Source organism: Stegostoma tigrinum, chromosome 7 (genome assembly GCF_030684315.1).
Source record: "Stegostoma tigrinum isolate sSteTig4 chromosome 7, sSteTig4.hap1, whole genome shotgun sequence".
In the NCBI taxonomy this organism is placed as follows: domain Eukaryota; kingdom Metazoa; phylum Chordata; class Chondrichthyes; order Orectolobiformes; family Stegostomatidae; genus Stegostoma; species Stegostoma tigrinum.
The window spans coordinates 32,600,422-32,615,672 of record NC_081360.1 but is presented as its reverse complement, the minus strand read 5'-3'; the positions used below and the strand labels follow the sequence as shown (position 1 = coordinate 32,615,672).

General features: G+C 40.7%; 1 protein-coding gene across 1 annotated transcript in view; it reads right to left on the bottom strand.

Annotated features, from left to right (window-relative positions):
* Nucleotides 1–1,515: 1,515 nt before the first annotated feature.
* Nucleotides 1,516–15,251, bottom strand: part of LOC125454427 (serine/threonine-protein kinase 17B-like) — a 30,834-nt gene continuing 17,098 nt past the window's right edge. The window contains exons 6-7 of the mRNA XM_048535163.2: nt 10,082–10,261; nt 1,516–3,435 (exon numbers count right to left, since the gene is read on the bottom strand). Coding sequence (XP_048391120.1) covers nt 3,159–3,435; nt 10,082–10,261 — 457 coding nt within the window. The 3' untranslated portion in view covers nt 1,516–3,158. The remainder of the gene's footprint in view (nt 3,436–10,081; nt 10,262–15,251) is intronic.

Below are 15,251 nucleotides of genomic sequence, written 5' to 3'. Positions count from 1 at the left end.
AACTTAACGGCACTAGTTTAAAAAAAAGGGAGAAAACTGGGAATTGCAGGGTGATCAGCATGATATCAGATTCTAGCAGCTTCCCTAACAGTATCATAATTGATTCTGTAACAGGACAGAAAAATCATCAACTGTATTACACAACATAGAAACAGATGATAGGAACAGGAGGCAGCTATTCAGCCCCTCAAGTCTGCTCCACGATTCATTGAGAGAATGGCTGATTGGGCAACTCAATAACCTAATCCTGCCTTCTCCCTCTAATATTCGATCCCATTCACCCCAAGTCGCCTCCTGAAGCAAAAATATTAAGTGGATTCAAGTACTACTGTGCTAATGAATTCCACAAGCTCACAAGTGAAGAAATATCTTCTTCAGTCTAAATGGTCTACCCCGAATCCTCATACTGTGATCCCTGGTTTTGGAAATACCATCAGGAACATTCTCATTGCATCTACCCTGTGCAGCCCTGTTAGAATTTTATAAGCCTCTAAGACCCCCCCACCTTTTTCATCTGCACTCCAGCAAAAACAATCCTATCCCAGTCAATCATCTCTCCTCATACATCAGTCCAGTCATCCCCGGAATCAGCCTGGTTAACCTTCCCTGTACTCCCTCAACAGCAACAGCATCCTTTCTCAGAAAAAAGGAGACCAAAACCGCACACACTATTACTCACCAAGGCCCTGGAAACTGCAACACCACATCCCTGCTCCTGTACTTGAAACTTCTCACCATAACCCTTTGCCTTCTTTACCACCTGCTGTACCTGCATGCATACCTTCAGCGACTGGTACACAAGGAAACCCAGGTCCTGCTTTGGTGAGACCAACCTCTAGAATAATAGGTGCAGTATTGGTCTCCTTATCCAACAAAGGATATAATTGCTAGAGAGACTGCAGAGTAAGTTTACCTGGCTGATTCCTGGGATGGCAGGTTTATTGTATGAAGAGATTGTGTCAACTGGGCATGTATTCACTGGAGATTAAAAAGAATGAGCGCAAGTCTCCTTGTAACATTTAGAATTTTGAGAAAAAAGTTATGTTTCTCAGACATCTGGGTGCCAAACAAGGATCACAATCTCAGGGTACACAGGCGGCCATTTTGGACAGAAGAAAGGATTTCTCCACTCCCGGAGACAAACCTGTGGAATTCTCTACTACAGAAGGCTGTGGAGGTGGTGTTACTGAATGGTGAAAAAAATCCAGAAAAATCTGTGCATACCATAAGTTGACAGCCTGTCAATACTAGCCCTCCCCCACAAACCACTTCCCTCCACCCTGGCAGATATGACGTGGCACAAGTTTTAAATTTGACTTCCTGGTCTCCCTTAACCAATTTAGTTAGAATAATGCAACATATTCCCTTTATCTTATTGATAAAGTTATCTCAAAAGTTATTCACTGAAGTGCACAATCTTTTATCCTGTCTTGTTAACCAAGGTACTCCAAACTGTGAAATCAATCTAATTTGCAGATCTCAGTTGTGTTTACTGTGTGCTGATCAAAACACCAGGATTCTAAGTGAAGCTTGACCAGACTTATACAAGGACAAAACAATATATTTTACCTTAAATGCAATGTTGTGTGTTTTAAAAAGGCTTAAGCAAAGAGTCAAAAGGCAGACAGCACTTAACTTTGGAAATAGTTTTAAAATGAAAGTTTGTCCAATAATTAAAGTTTATTCGCATATAAACATTTGCTTCAAAATTACGAAGACCTCAGTTTGAGCTTGAATGAAACAAACTGAATGTTTCCTGAGAACTTCAAAGTTATAATTTACACAATGTCAAAAATAAATATTTCCAAATATGGAAAGCTATATTTCAGATTTAATTTTGAAATTACAAAACATTAATGTGAATGTTTCGAAATTAGATAAGTTACCTTAGTTTAAAATTTTCACAAATATCATCTTCATTGAGCTAAAATTAACATGGCTTCAATAATAGCTATGATCTAGGGCCTGCTACATGTAAAGCTTAAGATTCAGGCTCCCTGCATAATTATGGTTGACTAGATATCTAAAAGCATAAAATAATTTAATCTCCGTGAAGTTAAAATATTTTAGATGCAGACAACATATTCCCACTTCCATGTCAAAGACTAAAAACGATTGCCTTAACTTGTCTAAAATAAGGCAACTGATATGTATGCAATAGAAAAAGTGCATAATAAATGCTCCAAATTCAAAAGTTCCACCAGTTCTTCAAATATAATACGCAAATAATCAGGAACACAGTTAAATCTCCAATGAATTTCAGGATTTCCTTTTGAAATCTGATAATTAGCTCATTTGCATCAAATTTAAAATTTCAATAATTACAAGCTAGGGTTTTCCATCTTGGTTTTGGCAGCCCATAAATCTTTTTGCTATTGGCTATTATAATACAAGCCATAAAGACGGTCACAGTAGGAAAAAACCCTAGCATGATACATGGAAGCAGTTATGAATTTGTAGTGGTTTGTTCAGTTTATTTGTTTTGAGATTTGAATACATCTATGCTAAAAACTGAAAAAAACCTACATCTTTGCCAAACTAATAACCAATAAATGCTGGTACAATAGTTAAAAAGGATGCAAGCTTTTTTTAAAAAAGCATGCAACAGAAAGCAAGTTTCATTACAGGGAATCTTTGTATTGTATGCAAATTTGATTGCTTGGAAGAAAATTTATCAACCTGTAATTAAATTGCAACATTGCATTCAAGCAAGTTTGAACAACCTGCATATAACAAACCATCCAGGTGTTCAGATAGTTACAATCAAAATTAACCTTTGGAGCTGTTGCAACATGAATAACTTACATAAAAAATTGTGGAGTATAATTACTGATCCTAGTTACGAGTCTCCAGTAGATGCTAGCTGCCTAAAAAGGAGATTGATTCCTGGGTACAAAGTTGATATTTCATTTTGCTCATTATCTTAAAACAAACCATAATTCTAAACATTTAAGAGTATTTCTTATTGAGATAAGTGCAAAAAAGGTTGATGTGCTTTCACGCAACTTTTTTAAAAGTTTGAAAGTGCTAACACATCAGCGCTCCACTGAGTCACGGCTTACGTTTACCAAGAAAACAATTTTTAAAAAGTGATTGAGCCCAATAGAAGGGGAAGATTTCCCAAAGTGCTGTTCTCTTGCAACCAACATACTCCAATTTTAAAACACCCATTCCCCTGTGACCTCATGACAACTTCTGTACGAATCATCATATCGAAATCGTTTGGGTTCAATAGCCGATTCTTCAGGGCCATTTTCTTCATCCAAATGTCTGCAGAGGCCAAATGTGAGAGCTCGTGTGGAATTTTCCTCTAAGGGCTTAATGTACTCTTCCGACTGTGGAGAACACAACATGATTTCAGGTACAGGGTTACCCGTCAGTTTTTCTGTTTGCAGCCATGGATGAAAAAGACATGCTTCTGCATTTAATCGGTCCCTTCAGAGTAAAGAGAATAGTTATAACTTGTCAAATAACTTAAGACAAAGGTTAGACAAATTAGAAGTGAAAATAGTTGCTTAGTTACATTAAAACAAAATTAATTGATAACAAAATAAAATGAAATCTGCCAGTGATTTAAAAAGTTTAAGACCTGTTATGGTAGTCTAAGAACCCTCTTAATTGGTTCAATCATGCAAAGATTCATGAGTAAATTATATAGCATTTCAATTAAACCTTTATTACTTTTTAAACGTAATAATCAAATTCAAGACTGATACGCACAAGGGTACAGAAGAGCATTTTTTTTTCCTTTTTCAAATTGAAACATCAGCAAAAGATAGCAGAATTAGGGTCAATTGAAAACAGTGCAGAAGATTTTGTTTTAGAACATAGAACATTTTTACATTGGTGAAAACTGGGACACATTCCGATAATTTTCACGCCGTTATACAAGTGAAATTGAGTCAGAACCATTGATTTTTTCTTCATGGATTAATACTGAAGAGTCAGTCAAAAGAAACAAAAACATTCTAAGCCTACATGGATTGGCTAGTAGGGAAAAAAGTGGATGATACCTTAGAAAGGAGAAATCCAGTTTCCATTTGGAGCCTCTATTTTGTACGAAGCTAGTCTCAGTAATGGTGATCATGATACTATCAACTGCTGTAAAAACAGTGTTCACTGATCTCAGTTTGGGAAGGAATTGTGCCATCCCTCTGGTGTGAACTACTCGCAAGTCCAGATCCGCATCAATGTGCTTGATCCATAACTGCTCTGATGAGCATTTTAGGGATGGGTAGCAAATCCTATTATTGTCAGTGACACAAACATCTCGCACAAATAAAATAAGGTAGATTTGGCAGTTTGGAAGTATCAACTTAAGTGGCAACTCCAAATTAACACTTAGGAATAATGTGTCAATTCTTTTGGGGAAATTACAATGCAAATTGTACAGCGAATCTTCTGAAGATCAGCTCAAGGAGACAAAGTTGACTCATTTACAAATCCTCAAGCAAAGCAAATTTTTAAAAATGGCAAAATGGCAACAGAATTCATCTGTTTAGAAATGTTCCATCAACAGATATATAAATTTTGATGAATAGGTTATATCCTGACCTTTTCTGCAGGAAGGGAAAAGCTGCACAACCATCTAATAATTATAATCTACATTCTCACTTTAATTCATGCAGGAATCAGGCAAAGTGAGCAGAAATTACTTATGAATAGAATCGTGAAACCACTAAATATTAAAGATCCGATAACTCCTACTACATCCTAGAACTCCTCATTCCAATTCTTAAAGGCCCAAGCACTACACTCTGCAACCTCCCATCTTCACAATACATGCACACTAGAAGACCTCAACAAATCTAAAGTCCTATTCCCTTCTTCCCAGTCTTCCTGATCCCATTAACCTTTTGTTGCCATTGGGACCCTTTCCTCTCAGCAATGGACACTCTTCCAGCAGTCCTCATTACAAGATGCTACAGTGCTATTATATTTCAAGATTTCCATTCTCCAACTGATGGGCCCTGTAACCTCTTACCAATGCTCATACCCAGAAGTTCTTTGACACTTCACAAGACGTGTTTTAGCTTTTATTAATAGAGGGATCAAGTTCCGGAACCAAGAGGTTATGGTGAAGCTGTACAAAACTCTGGTGCGGCCGCACTTGGGAGTATTGTGTACAGTTCTGGTCACCGCATTATAAGAAGGATGTGGAAGCTTTGGAAAGGGTGCAGAGGAGATTTACCAGGATGTTGCCTGGTATGGAGGGAAGGTCTTACGAGGAAAGGCTGAGGGACTTGAGGCTGTTTTCATTAGAGGGAAGGTGGTTGAGAGGTGACTTAATTGAAACATATAAAATAATCAGAGGGTTAGATAGGGTGGATAAGGAGAGCCTTTTTCCTAGGATGGTGACGGCGAGCACGAGGGGGCATAGCTTTAAATTGAGGGGTGAAAGATATAGGACAGACGTCAGAGGTAGTTTCTTTACTCAGAGTAATAAGGGAATGGAACGCTTTGCCTGCAACGGTAGTAGATTCGCCAACTTTAGGTACATTTAAGTCGTCATTGGACAAGCATATGGACGTACATGGAATAGCGTAGGTTAGATGGGCTTAAGATCGGTATGACAGGTCGGCACAACATCAAGGGCCGAAGGGCCTGTACTGTGCTGTAATATTCTATGTTTTATGTTCTATGTGGCAGGCATGAGGAATGCTTAACCTACAGTGCTCACACTCATGTACTCCTTAATCCACACTTCTTTCACCTTGACAAATTCCCACTCTTTCAGTGATACCACTGTTCAGCACATCCACTGCAGTTCGGAGTAACATAGGATCATTCCAAATCTATTCATTTCCAAGGGCATAATGTAAATGTCGTCAGAAATAATTGCAGCCCTTCAAGATCCTGGGGCCTTGCTTTGTGTTGCCATGTCCCAGGAAGCTAAATTCAATTAAAATTTTCACACAAGTTTCCGGTACTCCCAGGGTTTAATTCTTGTCCATTACAGTATAAAAGAAAATTCCTTTCATGAACCTTATTTCTTTCTTTTCTTAGAACACTAAATATTTATCGTGTAAACACTAAAGTGCTATAAGACTAAATTCTTGAGTTTTGCCTTGGTTACTGCAAGATATTACTTTTGTATTCTAAAATGCTTGCACCAGCTTACATTAAAGTTTCAGAGTTCAGAAGTAGCCAACACAAAACTAAATATTTTCCCTATTATATTCCAAATCTTACAAGATGTTATGCCCTACTCCAACCTAAGACCCAAAAATGAATTCTGCTAAGTGACATGGACAAGAAAGTTGTAATATTAAGTGGTCTGCAGTGTGAATAATACAATTAATCACTCACAAATTGAGTACGTTTCCAATGGTAGTCACTGATCAAAGCACTATTGAACACAATTATTTGATTGCCAATCTTTCCTCCCACACACCAAAATAAGTTGGTGAGTTTAAAAAAAAACTTACGAATTGACCATTTCTATTTCATTAACATCAAATCGTAGCCATGCAATAAACATAGTATGGCTATTTAGATTAGGATCAGTGTCACAGTTATGACCCAGTACATGCTGTGTTCTGGAATGTGCACTTTCACCTCAATTTTAACTAATGTTCTCCTTAGGACACCGGTAAGGTATTTGTGAAGTGATTCATCTTATCACTTTCAACAAACATTTATGAATCATGATGTCCACCATGCTTAACTTCCTGTGAAAGCTGAACAATTGAAGGACCCGGGATTCACTCAAACTCTAAGTTAACAATATTGAATCCTGACCCATTTCATTGTCTTAGTTATGGTGTCCTGATTGCAAGTAGACTAAATTTGATTGTCCAGACTCTGCATTTAAAAACAAGGTCTTGACTCAGTTACACTCAGAACATTTTCACTTTTGCTGAAGAGTAGCAATCTACTATATCATGAGGTTCTCAATCTAGTCGGATCTATGATTCAGCATAAAACATACTTACGATCCACAAAAGACAGACAGTCAGGATTCTTTTGGCGAATATAAAGTACTTGTAAAAATAGAAGTTGAAGTTGTCAGAAGTATGGAGACACCCTCAATGTTAGGACAATAGTCACTGGAGTTTAGAAGACCAAGGGGATCTTGTAGAAACCTATGAAGGTCTAACAGGACTAGACGGTAAATGCAGGAAAGATGTTCCCAATGACTGGTGAGTCCACAACTGGGGTAACAGTTTAAAGTATATGGGGGATATCACATAGGACTGAGATTAAAGCCTGTGAAATTTACATTAGAGATGGCAGTTGAGGACAAAACACATTGAAAGTTTGCAAGAAAGAGTTCAATACAGTTCTTAGGATGGGATCAAAGGGTATGAGGAGAAAACACTAGGTATAGAGTTTGATGATCAGTAATGATCATATTGAATTGCAAAGCAAGCAAAGGCCTGACTGGCCTACTGTTCCTATTTAGTGTTTCTATAATCAACAGGTCTCATTTGAATCACTGTCCCACTTATTTGTCATTTTGCACCACTGCTTCTGCAACAGATATTTTACATGAATAATTCATTTCAAAATCAATTTACTGAACTGCAATCTTGAAAACTACCATGTTGACTGAAAATGCCATTCATAACAACTGGCAAAACATTAGGAAAAGCAAAAGGACCATGCATTGATGGAATATCATGGCTGTTAAGTCTCCAGAGAAGTTGGAGTTCCTTCCAAATACAAACAGCCGTTTATCAAATTTCATAATAAATAGGCTGTAAGGAAAAGCCAAGGAACTACAGACTGGTGAGCTTCACATCAGTGTTGGGCAAGTTGATGGAGGGGATTTGGAGGGACACGACTTACATGTATTTGAACAGGCAAGGACTGATTAAGGATAGCCAGCATGAATTAGTGCATGGGAAATTGCATCTCACCAACTGGACTGAATTTTTTTTTGAAGAGGTAACAAAGAAGAATGATGAAGGCATAGCAGAAGATATTGTCCACGTGGACTTCAGCAAAGCGTTTGTTAAAGTTCTGAGGGTAGACTGGTTAGATCATGTGGGATCGGAAGAGGAGCTAGTCAATTGGATACAAAGTTGGCTCAAAGGTAGGAGACAGAGGGGGTGGTGGTCAAAGTTTACCTTTCAGACTGGAGGCCTGTGACCAGCAGTGTGCCACAAGAATTGGTGCTGGGACCACTGCTTTGGTCATTTGTACAAGTTATTTGGATGCGAATACAGGACGCATGGTTTATAAATATGTGGACAACACCAAAATAGGTGATGTTGTGGGCAGTGAAGATTACCTCAGAGTACAACAAAATCTTGATCAGATGGGCCAATTGGCCAAGGAGTGATAGCTGGATGTTAATTTAAACAAATGTGAGCTGATATATTTTGGTAAATCAAACCAGGGCAGGACTTACACACTTAATAGTAAGGCCCTGGGAAGTGTTGCTGAACAAAGATGTAGGGTTGCTGGTGCATAATTCATAGAACGCGGAGTTGCAGGTGGACAGGGTTGTGAAGACAGTGTTTGGTACTCTTGCCTTCATTGGTCAAAACATTGAATGTAGAAGCTGGGATGTCACATTGAAGCTGTACAGGACACTGCTAAGGTAATAAGATGTGGAGCTGGATGAACACAGCAGGTCGAGCAGCAGAGGAGCAAGAAGGCTGATGTTTTGGGCCTAGACCCTTCTTTAGAAATGGGGGAGGGGAAGGGGATTCTGAAATAAATAGGGAGAGGAGGAGGCAGCGACGGATAGAAGATGGATAGAGGAGAAGATAGGTGGAGAGGAGACAGACAGGTCAAAGAGGTGGGGATGGACCCAATAAAAGGAGAGTGTAGGTGGGGAGTTAGGGAGGGGATAAGACAGTCCAGGGAGGACAGACAGGTCAAGGGGTCAGGATGAGGTTAGCAGGTAGGAAGGACAGGTTAGGGAGACGGGGACGAGCTGGGCTGGTTTTGGGATGCGGTAGGGGGAGGGGAGATTTTGAAGCCCACACCCCCTACCGCACCCCAAAACCAGCCTAGCTCACCCCCGCCTCCCTAACCTGTCCTTCCTCCCACCTCAAGCCCCACTCCCATCTCCTACCTACTAACCTCATCCCGCTCCCTTGACCTGTCTTCCCTACCTACACTCACCTTTACTGGCTCCAACTCTGCCTCTTTGACTGGTCTATCTCCTCTCCACCTATTTTCTCCTCTATCCATCTTCTATCCGCTTCCCCTTCTCTCCCTATTTATTTCAGAATGCCCTTCCCCTCCCCCATTTCTGAATAAGGGTCTAGGCCCGAGACATCAGCCTTCCTGCTCCTCTGATGCTGCTTGGCCTGCTGTGTTCATCCAGTTCTACACCACCTTATCTCAGATTCTCCAGCATCTGCAGTTCCTACTGTCTCAGGACACTGCTAAGCCACTTTTCTAATACCGTATACAAATTCTGGTTGCCCTTCTATAAGACAGTCGTCACCTAATTGAAGAGGGTGCAGAGAAGATTGACAAAGGACATTAACTCAAACCCTTCAGACCAGGCAAAGGGAGAGGCTGAACAGGTGGAACTTTTCTCCCTAGAGTGTCAGAAGCTAAGGGGTGCCACAGAGGTTTACACAATCATGAGGAACGTGGATATGGTGAATAGCCAAGATGATTTTCTTAGGATGGTGGAGTCCAAAATAAGAGGGCATAGGTTTAAGGTGAGAGGGTCAAGATTTAAAAGGGACTGAAGGGACAACAACTTCATGCAGAGGGTGATGCGTGTTTGGAATGAGCTGCCAGGGGAATTGATGGAAGCAGGTACAATGGCAACATTTAAGAGGCATCTGGATGGGTGTATGAACAGGAAGGGTTGTAAGATGAGCCAAATGGGATTGGGTCTGTGAGCATCAGATAGACCAAAAGGGTCTGTTTCCAAGCCATATGACTAGGACTCCATAATCCACCTCATTTTTCTTTAAGCTTCATTTCATTAAGGTTAATTTTTAAATTAGGGCAAGCCAAACTGCAGTTGTGGTTTGGTGATAAGTTACAAAACACAGAAGCTATCAAAATATGCTACAAACTTGAAAACATTGAATTTACTGCAGGACCTGTGCACCAGTTTAAAGTGTTTTATGGGTACATAACATTTTCCCAAATGTGTACTCACTCAGGCTTTTTAACTAGAAGTTGCTGAATAAGTTCAACAGCAGTCTGAGAGACACCTTCAAATGTTTCCTCTGAATAATCAACATTAACTTGCGAGATATTGAGAAAAGTCTCTTGCTTATCTTCACCCTGAAATGGAGACTTTCCTGTCAGCAGCATGTACACCAATACGCCAATGCTCCTGTGAATAAGATGAAAAAACTGTAAAGCAGAATCTATAAATGTTTGCCAATTTTATACAAAGTATCCCCATTACACGCATTATATAATGACAACATTTGAGACAGCATAGTGAATAGTGCTTGATAAGGATGGCTCTAAAATTTGAGAGATGTGCAATTATGAAAATGTGAAGATAACAATACTATTTTCTGTTCAAATTGCCCCAGGTAGAAACAGTTTAAAACAACAATGTGCCAGCCCCTACTTTAATATCAATCTCATGTTGTTATGCCAGATGTCACAAGAACAGATCTTAAGGTAGAAATTGTAAAGTTGATCAGTGTTGAGAGCTTCAAAAGGTCATCCCAAACCAGTTACACAAATACATTTGTATGCTCTGCAACACATGCTTTTTAACATATTCTAAAGTGGGGCAGTCAGCTGAGATGAATAGATTTGCAGCTTCGCCTAGTAAATGCAGATTTACTATTAATCCGAAGATTTGAGTAACAAATTAACATCTTCTCAGAAACCTTGGGAGATCATCACTGACAAAATTGAAACTAGTGAGAACACTCATTTTGGAAAGGTTGCAATTATTTACAAGAATCAATAAAAGGAAATGCTGGTCTGTATTACTGAAAGAAGAAACATGAATTTCCAAGCATATTCAGGACTGGTGAGCTATTAAGGTGCCACAAAACTGAAGCAGAACAGAACAGAGTTGAGGTGCCCTTCGTCCACAGAAGATCCAGACGGTTCATGACTCAAACAGCTTCTCGCGACAAAAGTTTACGGGATATTATAATTTGGGAACTTAGATTCTAAAATAGAAGTAAACACCTTTTACCTTTCAGTGCTGTGAAGATTTTATTTCAAAAGGGTCAGAAATTCAGTTAGAACAGTGAACTAAATACAGTATTTCCAATAAATCATATAACAAACTAACTTGATGAGTTTTTTTGAAGTGACAAAGATGATTGACATTGTCTACGTGGACTTCTGCAAGGATTCTGACAAGGTTATAATTTTCTTTGATAACAAGGTGTAGAGCTGGATGAACAGCAGCAGAGGAGCAGGAAAGCTGACGTTTCAGGCCAAGACCCTTCTTCAGAAATGGGGCAAGGAAAGGGGTTTCTGAAATAGATAGGGAGAGACAGATAGAAGATGGGTAGAGGAGAAGATAGGTGGAGGGGAGACAGACTGATCAAAGAGCCTGGGATGGAGCCAGTAAAGGTGAGTGTAGGGAGGACAGACAGGTCAAGGGGACGGAATGAGGTTAGTAGGTAGGAGAAAGGACAGATTAGGGAAGCGGGAATGGGCTGGGCTGGTTTTGGCCCCACCCCTACTGAATCCCAAAACCAGCCCAGCTTGTCCCTGCCTCCCTAACCTGTCCTTCCTCCCACCTATCCCCTCCTCCCACCTCAAACCCCACACCCATCTCCAACCTACTAATCTCATCCCACCCCCTTGAGCTGTTCATCCTCCCTGGACTGACCCATCTCCTCCCCACCTACACTCACCTTTACTGACTCCATCCCTGCCTCTTGGACTGACCTCTCCCCTTTCCACCTATCTTTTCCTTTCTCCATCTTCTATCTGCCACTCCTTGTTTGTTTCAGAACCCCCTTCCCCTCCCCCATTTCTGAAGGGTCTAGGCCCAAAACATCAGCTTTCCTGCTGCTGTCTAGCCTGCTGTGTTCATCCAGCTCTACACCTTGTTATCTTGGATTCTCCAGCATCTGCAGTCTACTATCTTTAATTTGATTTGATTTGCTGTCACGTGTACCAAGGTATAGTGAAAAATATTGTCTTACATGCTGTAGAGGCAAATCGTACACGTGTGCATTAGGGTAGCAGGGCAAAGTGCAGGATACAATGTTACAACACGTGAGAGAGCAACATTAATATTAAAGAGGTCCATTCAAACACCTGATAACAGCGGAGAAGCTGTTCTTGAATCCGTTTGTACATGTATATGAACTTTTATACCATTAATTCACTGTTCCAACTGAATTCCTGACCAGAAGAGGGTGGGAGGGGTCTTTAATTATGTTATGTTGATTGCTTTCCTGATGCGGTGGGAAATATGAATGAAGTGAACGGATGAGTGCTGGTTTGCATGATGACCGAGCCTTGTTCACAACTCCAGTTTCTTTAAGTTTTGGGAACAACAGTTCCCTTATGCTGCTGTAGCGCATCCAGATATATTGCAGAAAGCATCCTATAAAATTAAAAAACCTAAGAGACTTTATGGACATGTCAAATTTTCTTATCTTCCTGAAGAAGTAGAGGTATTGCTGTGCTTTCTTGACTGCAGAATCAAGATGGGTGAACCAAGACAGACTTGTTGGTGATAGTCACTCCCAGGAACTTGCTGCTGGCCACAATTGTGTGCATCTCAGGAGTATAGTGAGTGAGTGAGTACATAGCCTTGCAGGGCGCCAGTGTTGAGGATTATCGTGGAGCAAGTGTTGTCGTTCATCGTTAAGACTGCAGCCTCCTGGTCAGGAAGTTCAGAATCCAATTACAATGTCAACACATACCTAGGTCCTGGAGCTTGAAGAGGAGTTTGTTTGGAATTATGGTGTTAAGACAAAATTGTAGTCAATAGGCAGAGCCTGACGTGGGTACCCTTGTTGTCCAGATCTTCCAGGGATGAGTGTTGGGTCAAGGAGAATGTTTCTGCCATTGACTTGTTAAACCAGTAGGTGGAATTGCAAAGCGACCTGGGAGTTTGGAGCTGACGTGAGCTGTGACTACATGGCTCAAAGCACTTCACAATTATGGAGGTCAGAACAACCGATGGCAATCATTGAGCATGCTACCTGATTCTTCCTTAACACTGGGATGACAGTGGTGTTCTCAAAAGCAGGTGGGGACTTCAGATTGTAGAAGAGAGAGGTTGAAGATGCCTGTAAATACTCGTGCCAGCTGGTCTGCACAGGATCTAAATGCATGGCTGGGTACTCTATCTGGGTTGGTCACTTTCCATGGGCTCATTCTTAAGAACACTGATCTAAGATCTGTGGCAGTGACCAATGGTACAGGTGCATCTGAGACTGATGGGACAAGTGATATCATTTCCCTGTTGCTCTATTCAAAGCGAGTGTAGAATGCATTGAGCTCATCGGGTAGGGATGCACTACTGCCTGGGATTCTGTTCAACTTCACTTTGTAACCCATAATGTCACGTAAGCCTCGCTATACACAACAGGTATCCATGTGGTTAGTCTAGGTTTCAAGCTTAGTTGGGTATGGCCTCAATTGGCTTGAAGGTCGGAGACAGAATCGGGTGGTGGAGGGGTGCTTTTTGAACTGAAGACCGTGGCTAGTCATGTTGGTCCACTGTTTTTCGTCATTTACCTAAGTGATTTGGATGCAAATACAGGAGGTATGATAAGGAAGTTTGCAGATGACACCAAAATTGGTGGTATGATGAACCAAATTACTCCAAGCACAGCAGTACCTCGATCAGATAAACTTCGATAAATCTGAAGTGTTAAATAGTCTCAAGGCAAATCAGGGAAGGACTTATACATGTAATGTCGATGTCCTGGGAACTGTTGGCAAAAAGAGATCTCAGGGTGCAGGCGCACAATTCCTTAAAAGTGGAGTTGCAGGTAGACTGGGCGGTGAAGGCGGCATTTGACACACTGTCCTTTATCAATCGAGTACAGGAGTTGGAATGTCATGTTGCAGTTGTACAGCACGGTGAAGCCACTTTTAGAATACGACATTCAATTCCAGCATCCTTGCTATTGAAAGCATGTTGTTAAACTTGAAAAGGTTCAGAAAAGATTTACAAGGATGTTGCCAGGATTGGAGAATTTGAGTTATAGGGTCCGGCTGAATAGGCATGGGCTATTTTCCCAGGGGCATCAGAGGCTGAGGAGTGACCATTTGGAGGTTTAAAATCATGAGGGACATGGATAGGGTGAATAGCCAAGGTCTTTCTTCTCTCTTCTCCTCCTCCTCCTCCTCCCTCACCCCCCCCCAAAAGAGTTGGGGAGTCCACAGCTAGACAGCATGGTTTATGGAGAGAGGGGAAAAGATTTAAACTGACCTGAGGGGGCAATGTTTTCACACCGGATGACACGCATATGGAATGAGCTGCCAGAGGAAGTGATGGAGGTGGGCACAATTATATCACTTAAAAGGCATCTGGGTGAGTACACGAGTAGGAAGGGTTGAGAGGCATATGGGCCAAATGCTGCATATCTGGCTGACTTGGACAAGTCGAACCAAGATCTGCTGCAATGCTGTATAATTGGAGAACTCTTTAACAATTCTAAAATGATTCAAGCTACCTGATAAGATAATTACTTAAAATGTTTACCAGGTTGAATGTTTTATGACCTACAAAATGGTAGCTTAGGGGCCAGAAGCAGGTTGCTGTTCTGAAAGCGAGTTCATCCATAGCAACAAAAAGAGTTTAAGTTGCGGCAGTCTCCATAATTAGAGCTGGAACAAAGTCTTAAGCTGTTTTGGCAGCCCTTATATTTTATTCATAGGCTTCAGTGAAAAAAGCTGAGTTATCCTGGATAATAAAATGTGAGGCTGGATGAACACAGAAGGCCAAGCAGCATCTCAGGAGCACAAAAGCTGACGTTTCGGGCCTAGACCCTTCATCAGAGAGCTCTCTGATGAAGGGTCTAGGCCCGAAACGTCAGCTTTTGTGCTCCTGAGATGCTGCTTGGCCTTCTGTGTTCATCCAGCCTCACATTTTATTATCTTGGAATCTCCAGCATCTACAGTTCCCATTATCTCTGAGTTATCCTGGATGATGTGTCTTGTCTTAGGAGAGATTGAAGACAGAATCACATCTGATAAATGCACAAGTTCCCGAAAGGAAATGCTTGCAATATCAATTAAATAAATTAAAGTGGAGATAGGGGAGTGGATTCACTGAGTTTGAATGTCTGGGGAAAAAAATTGCTGGGGAAAACGGGCTAAAAATCGCTCTTTGCTTTTCATAATGAGATCTTTCCAAACTATCTTTCTTATAT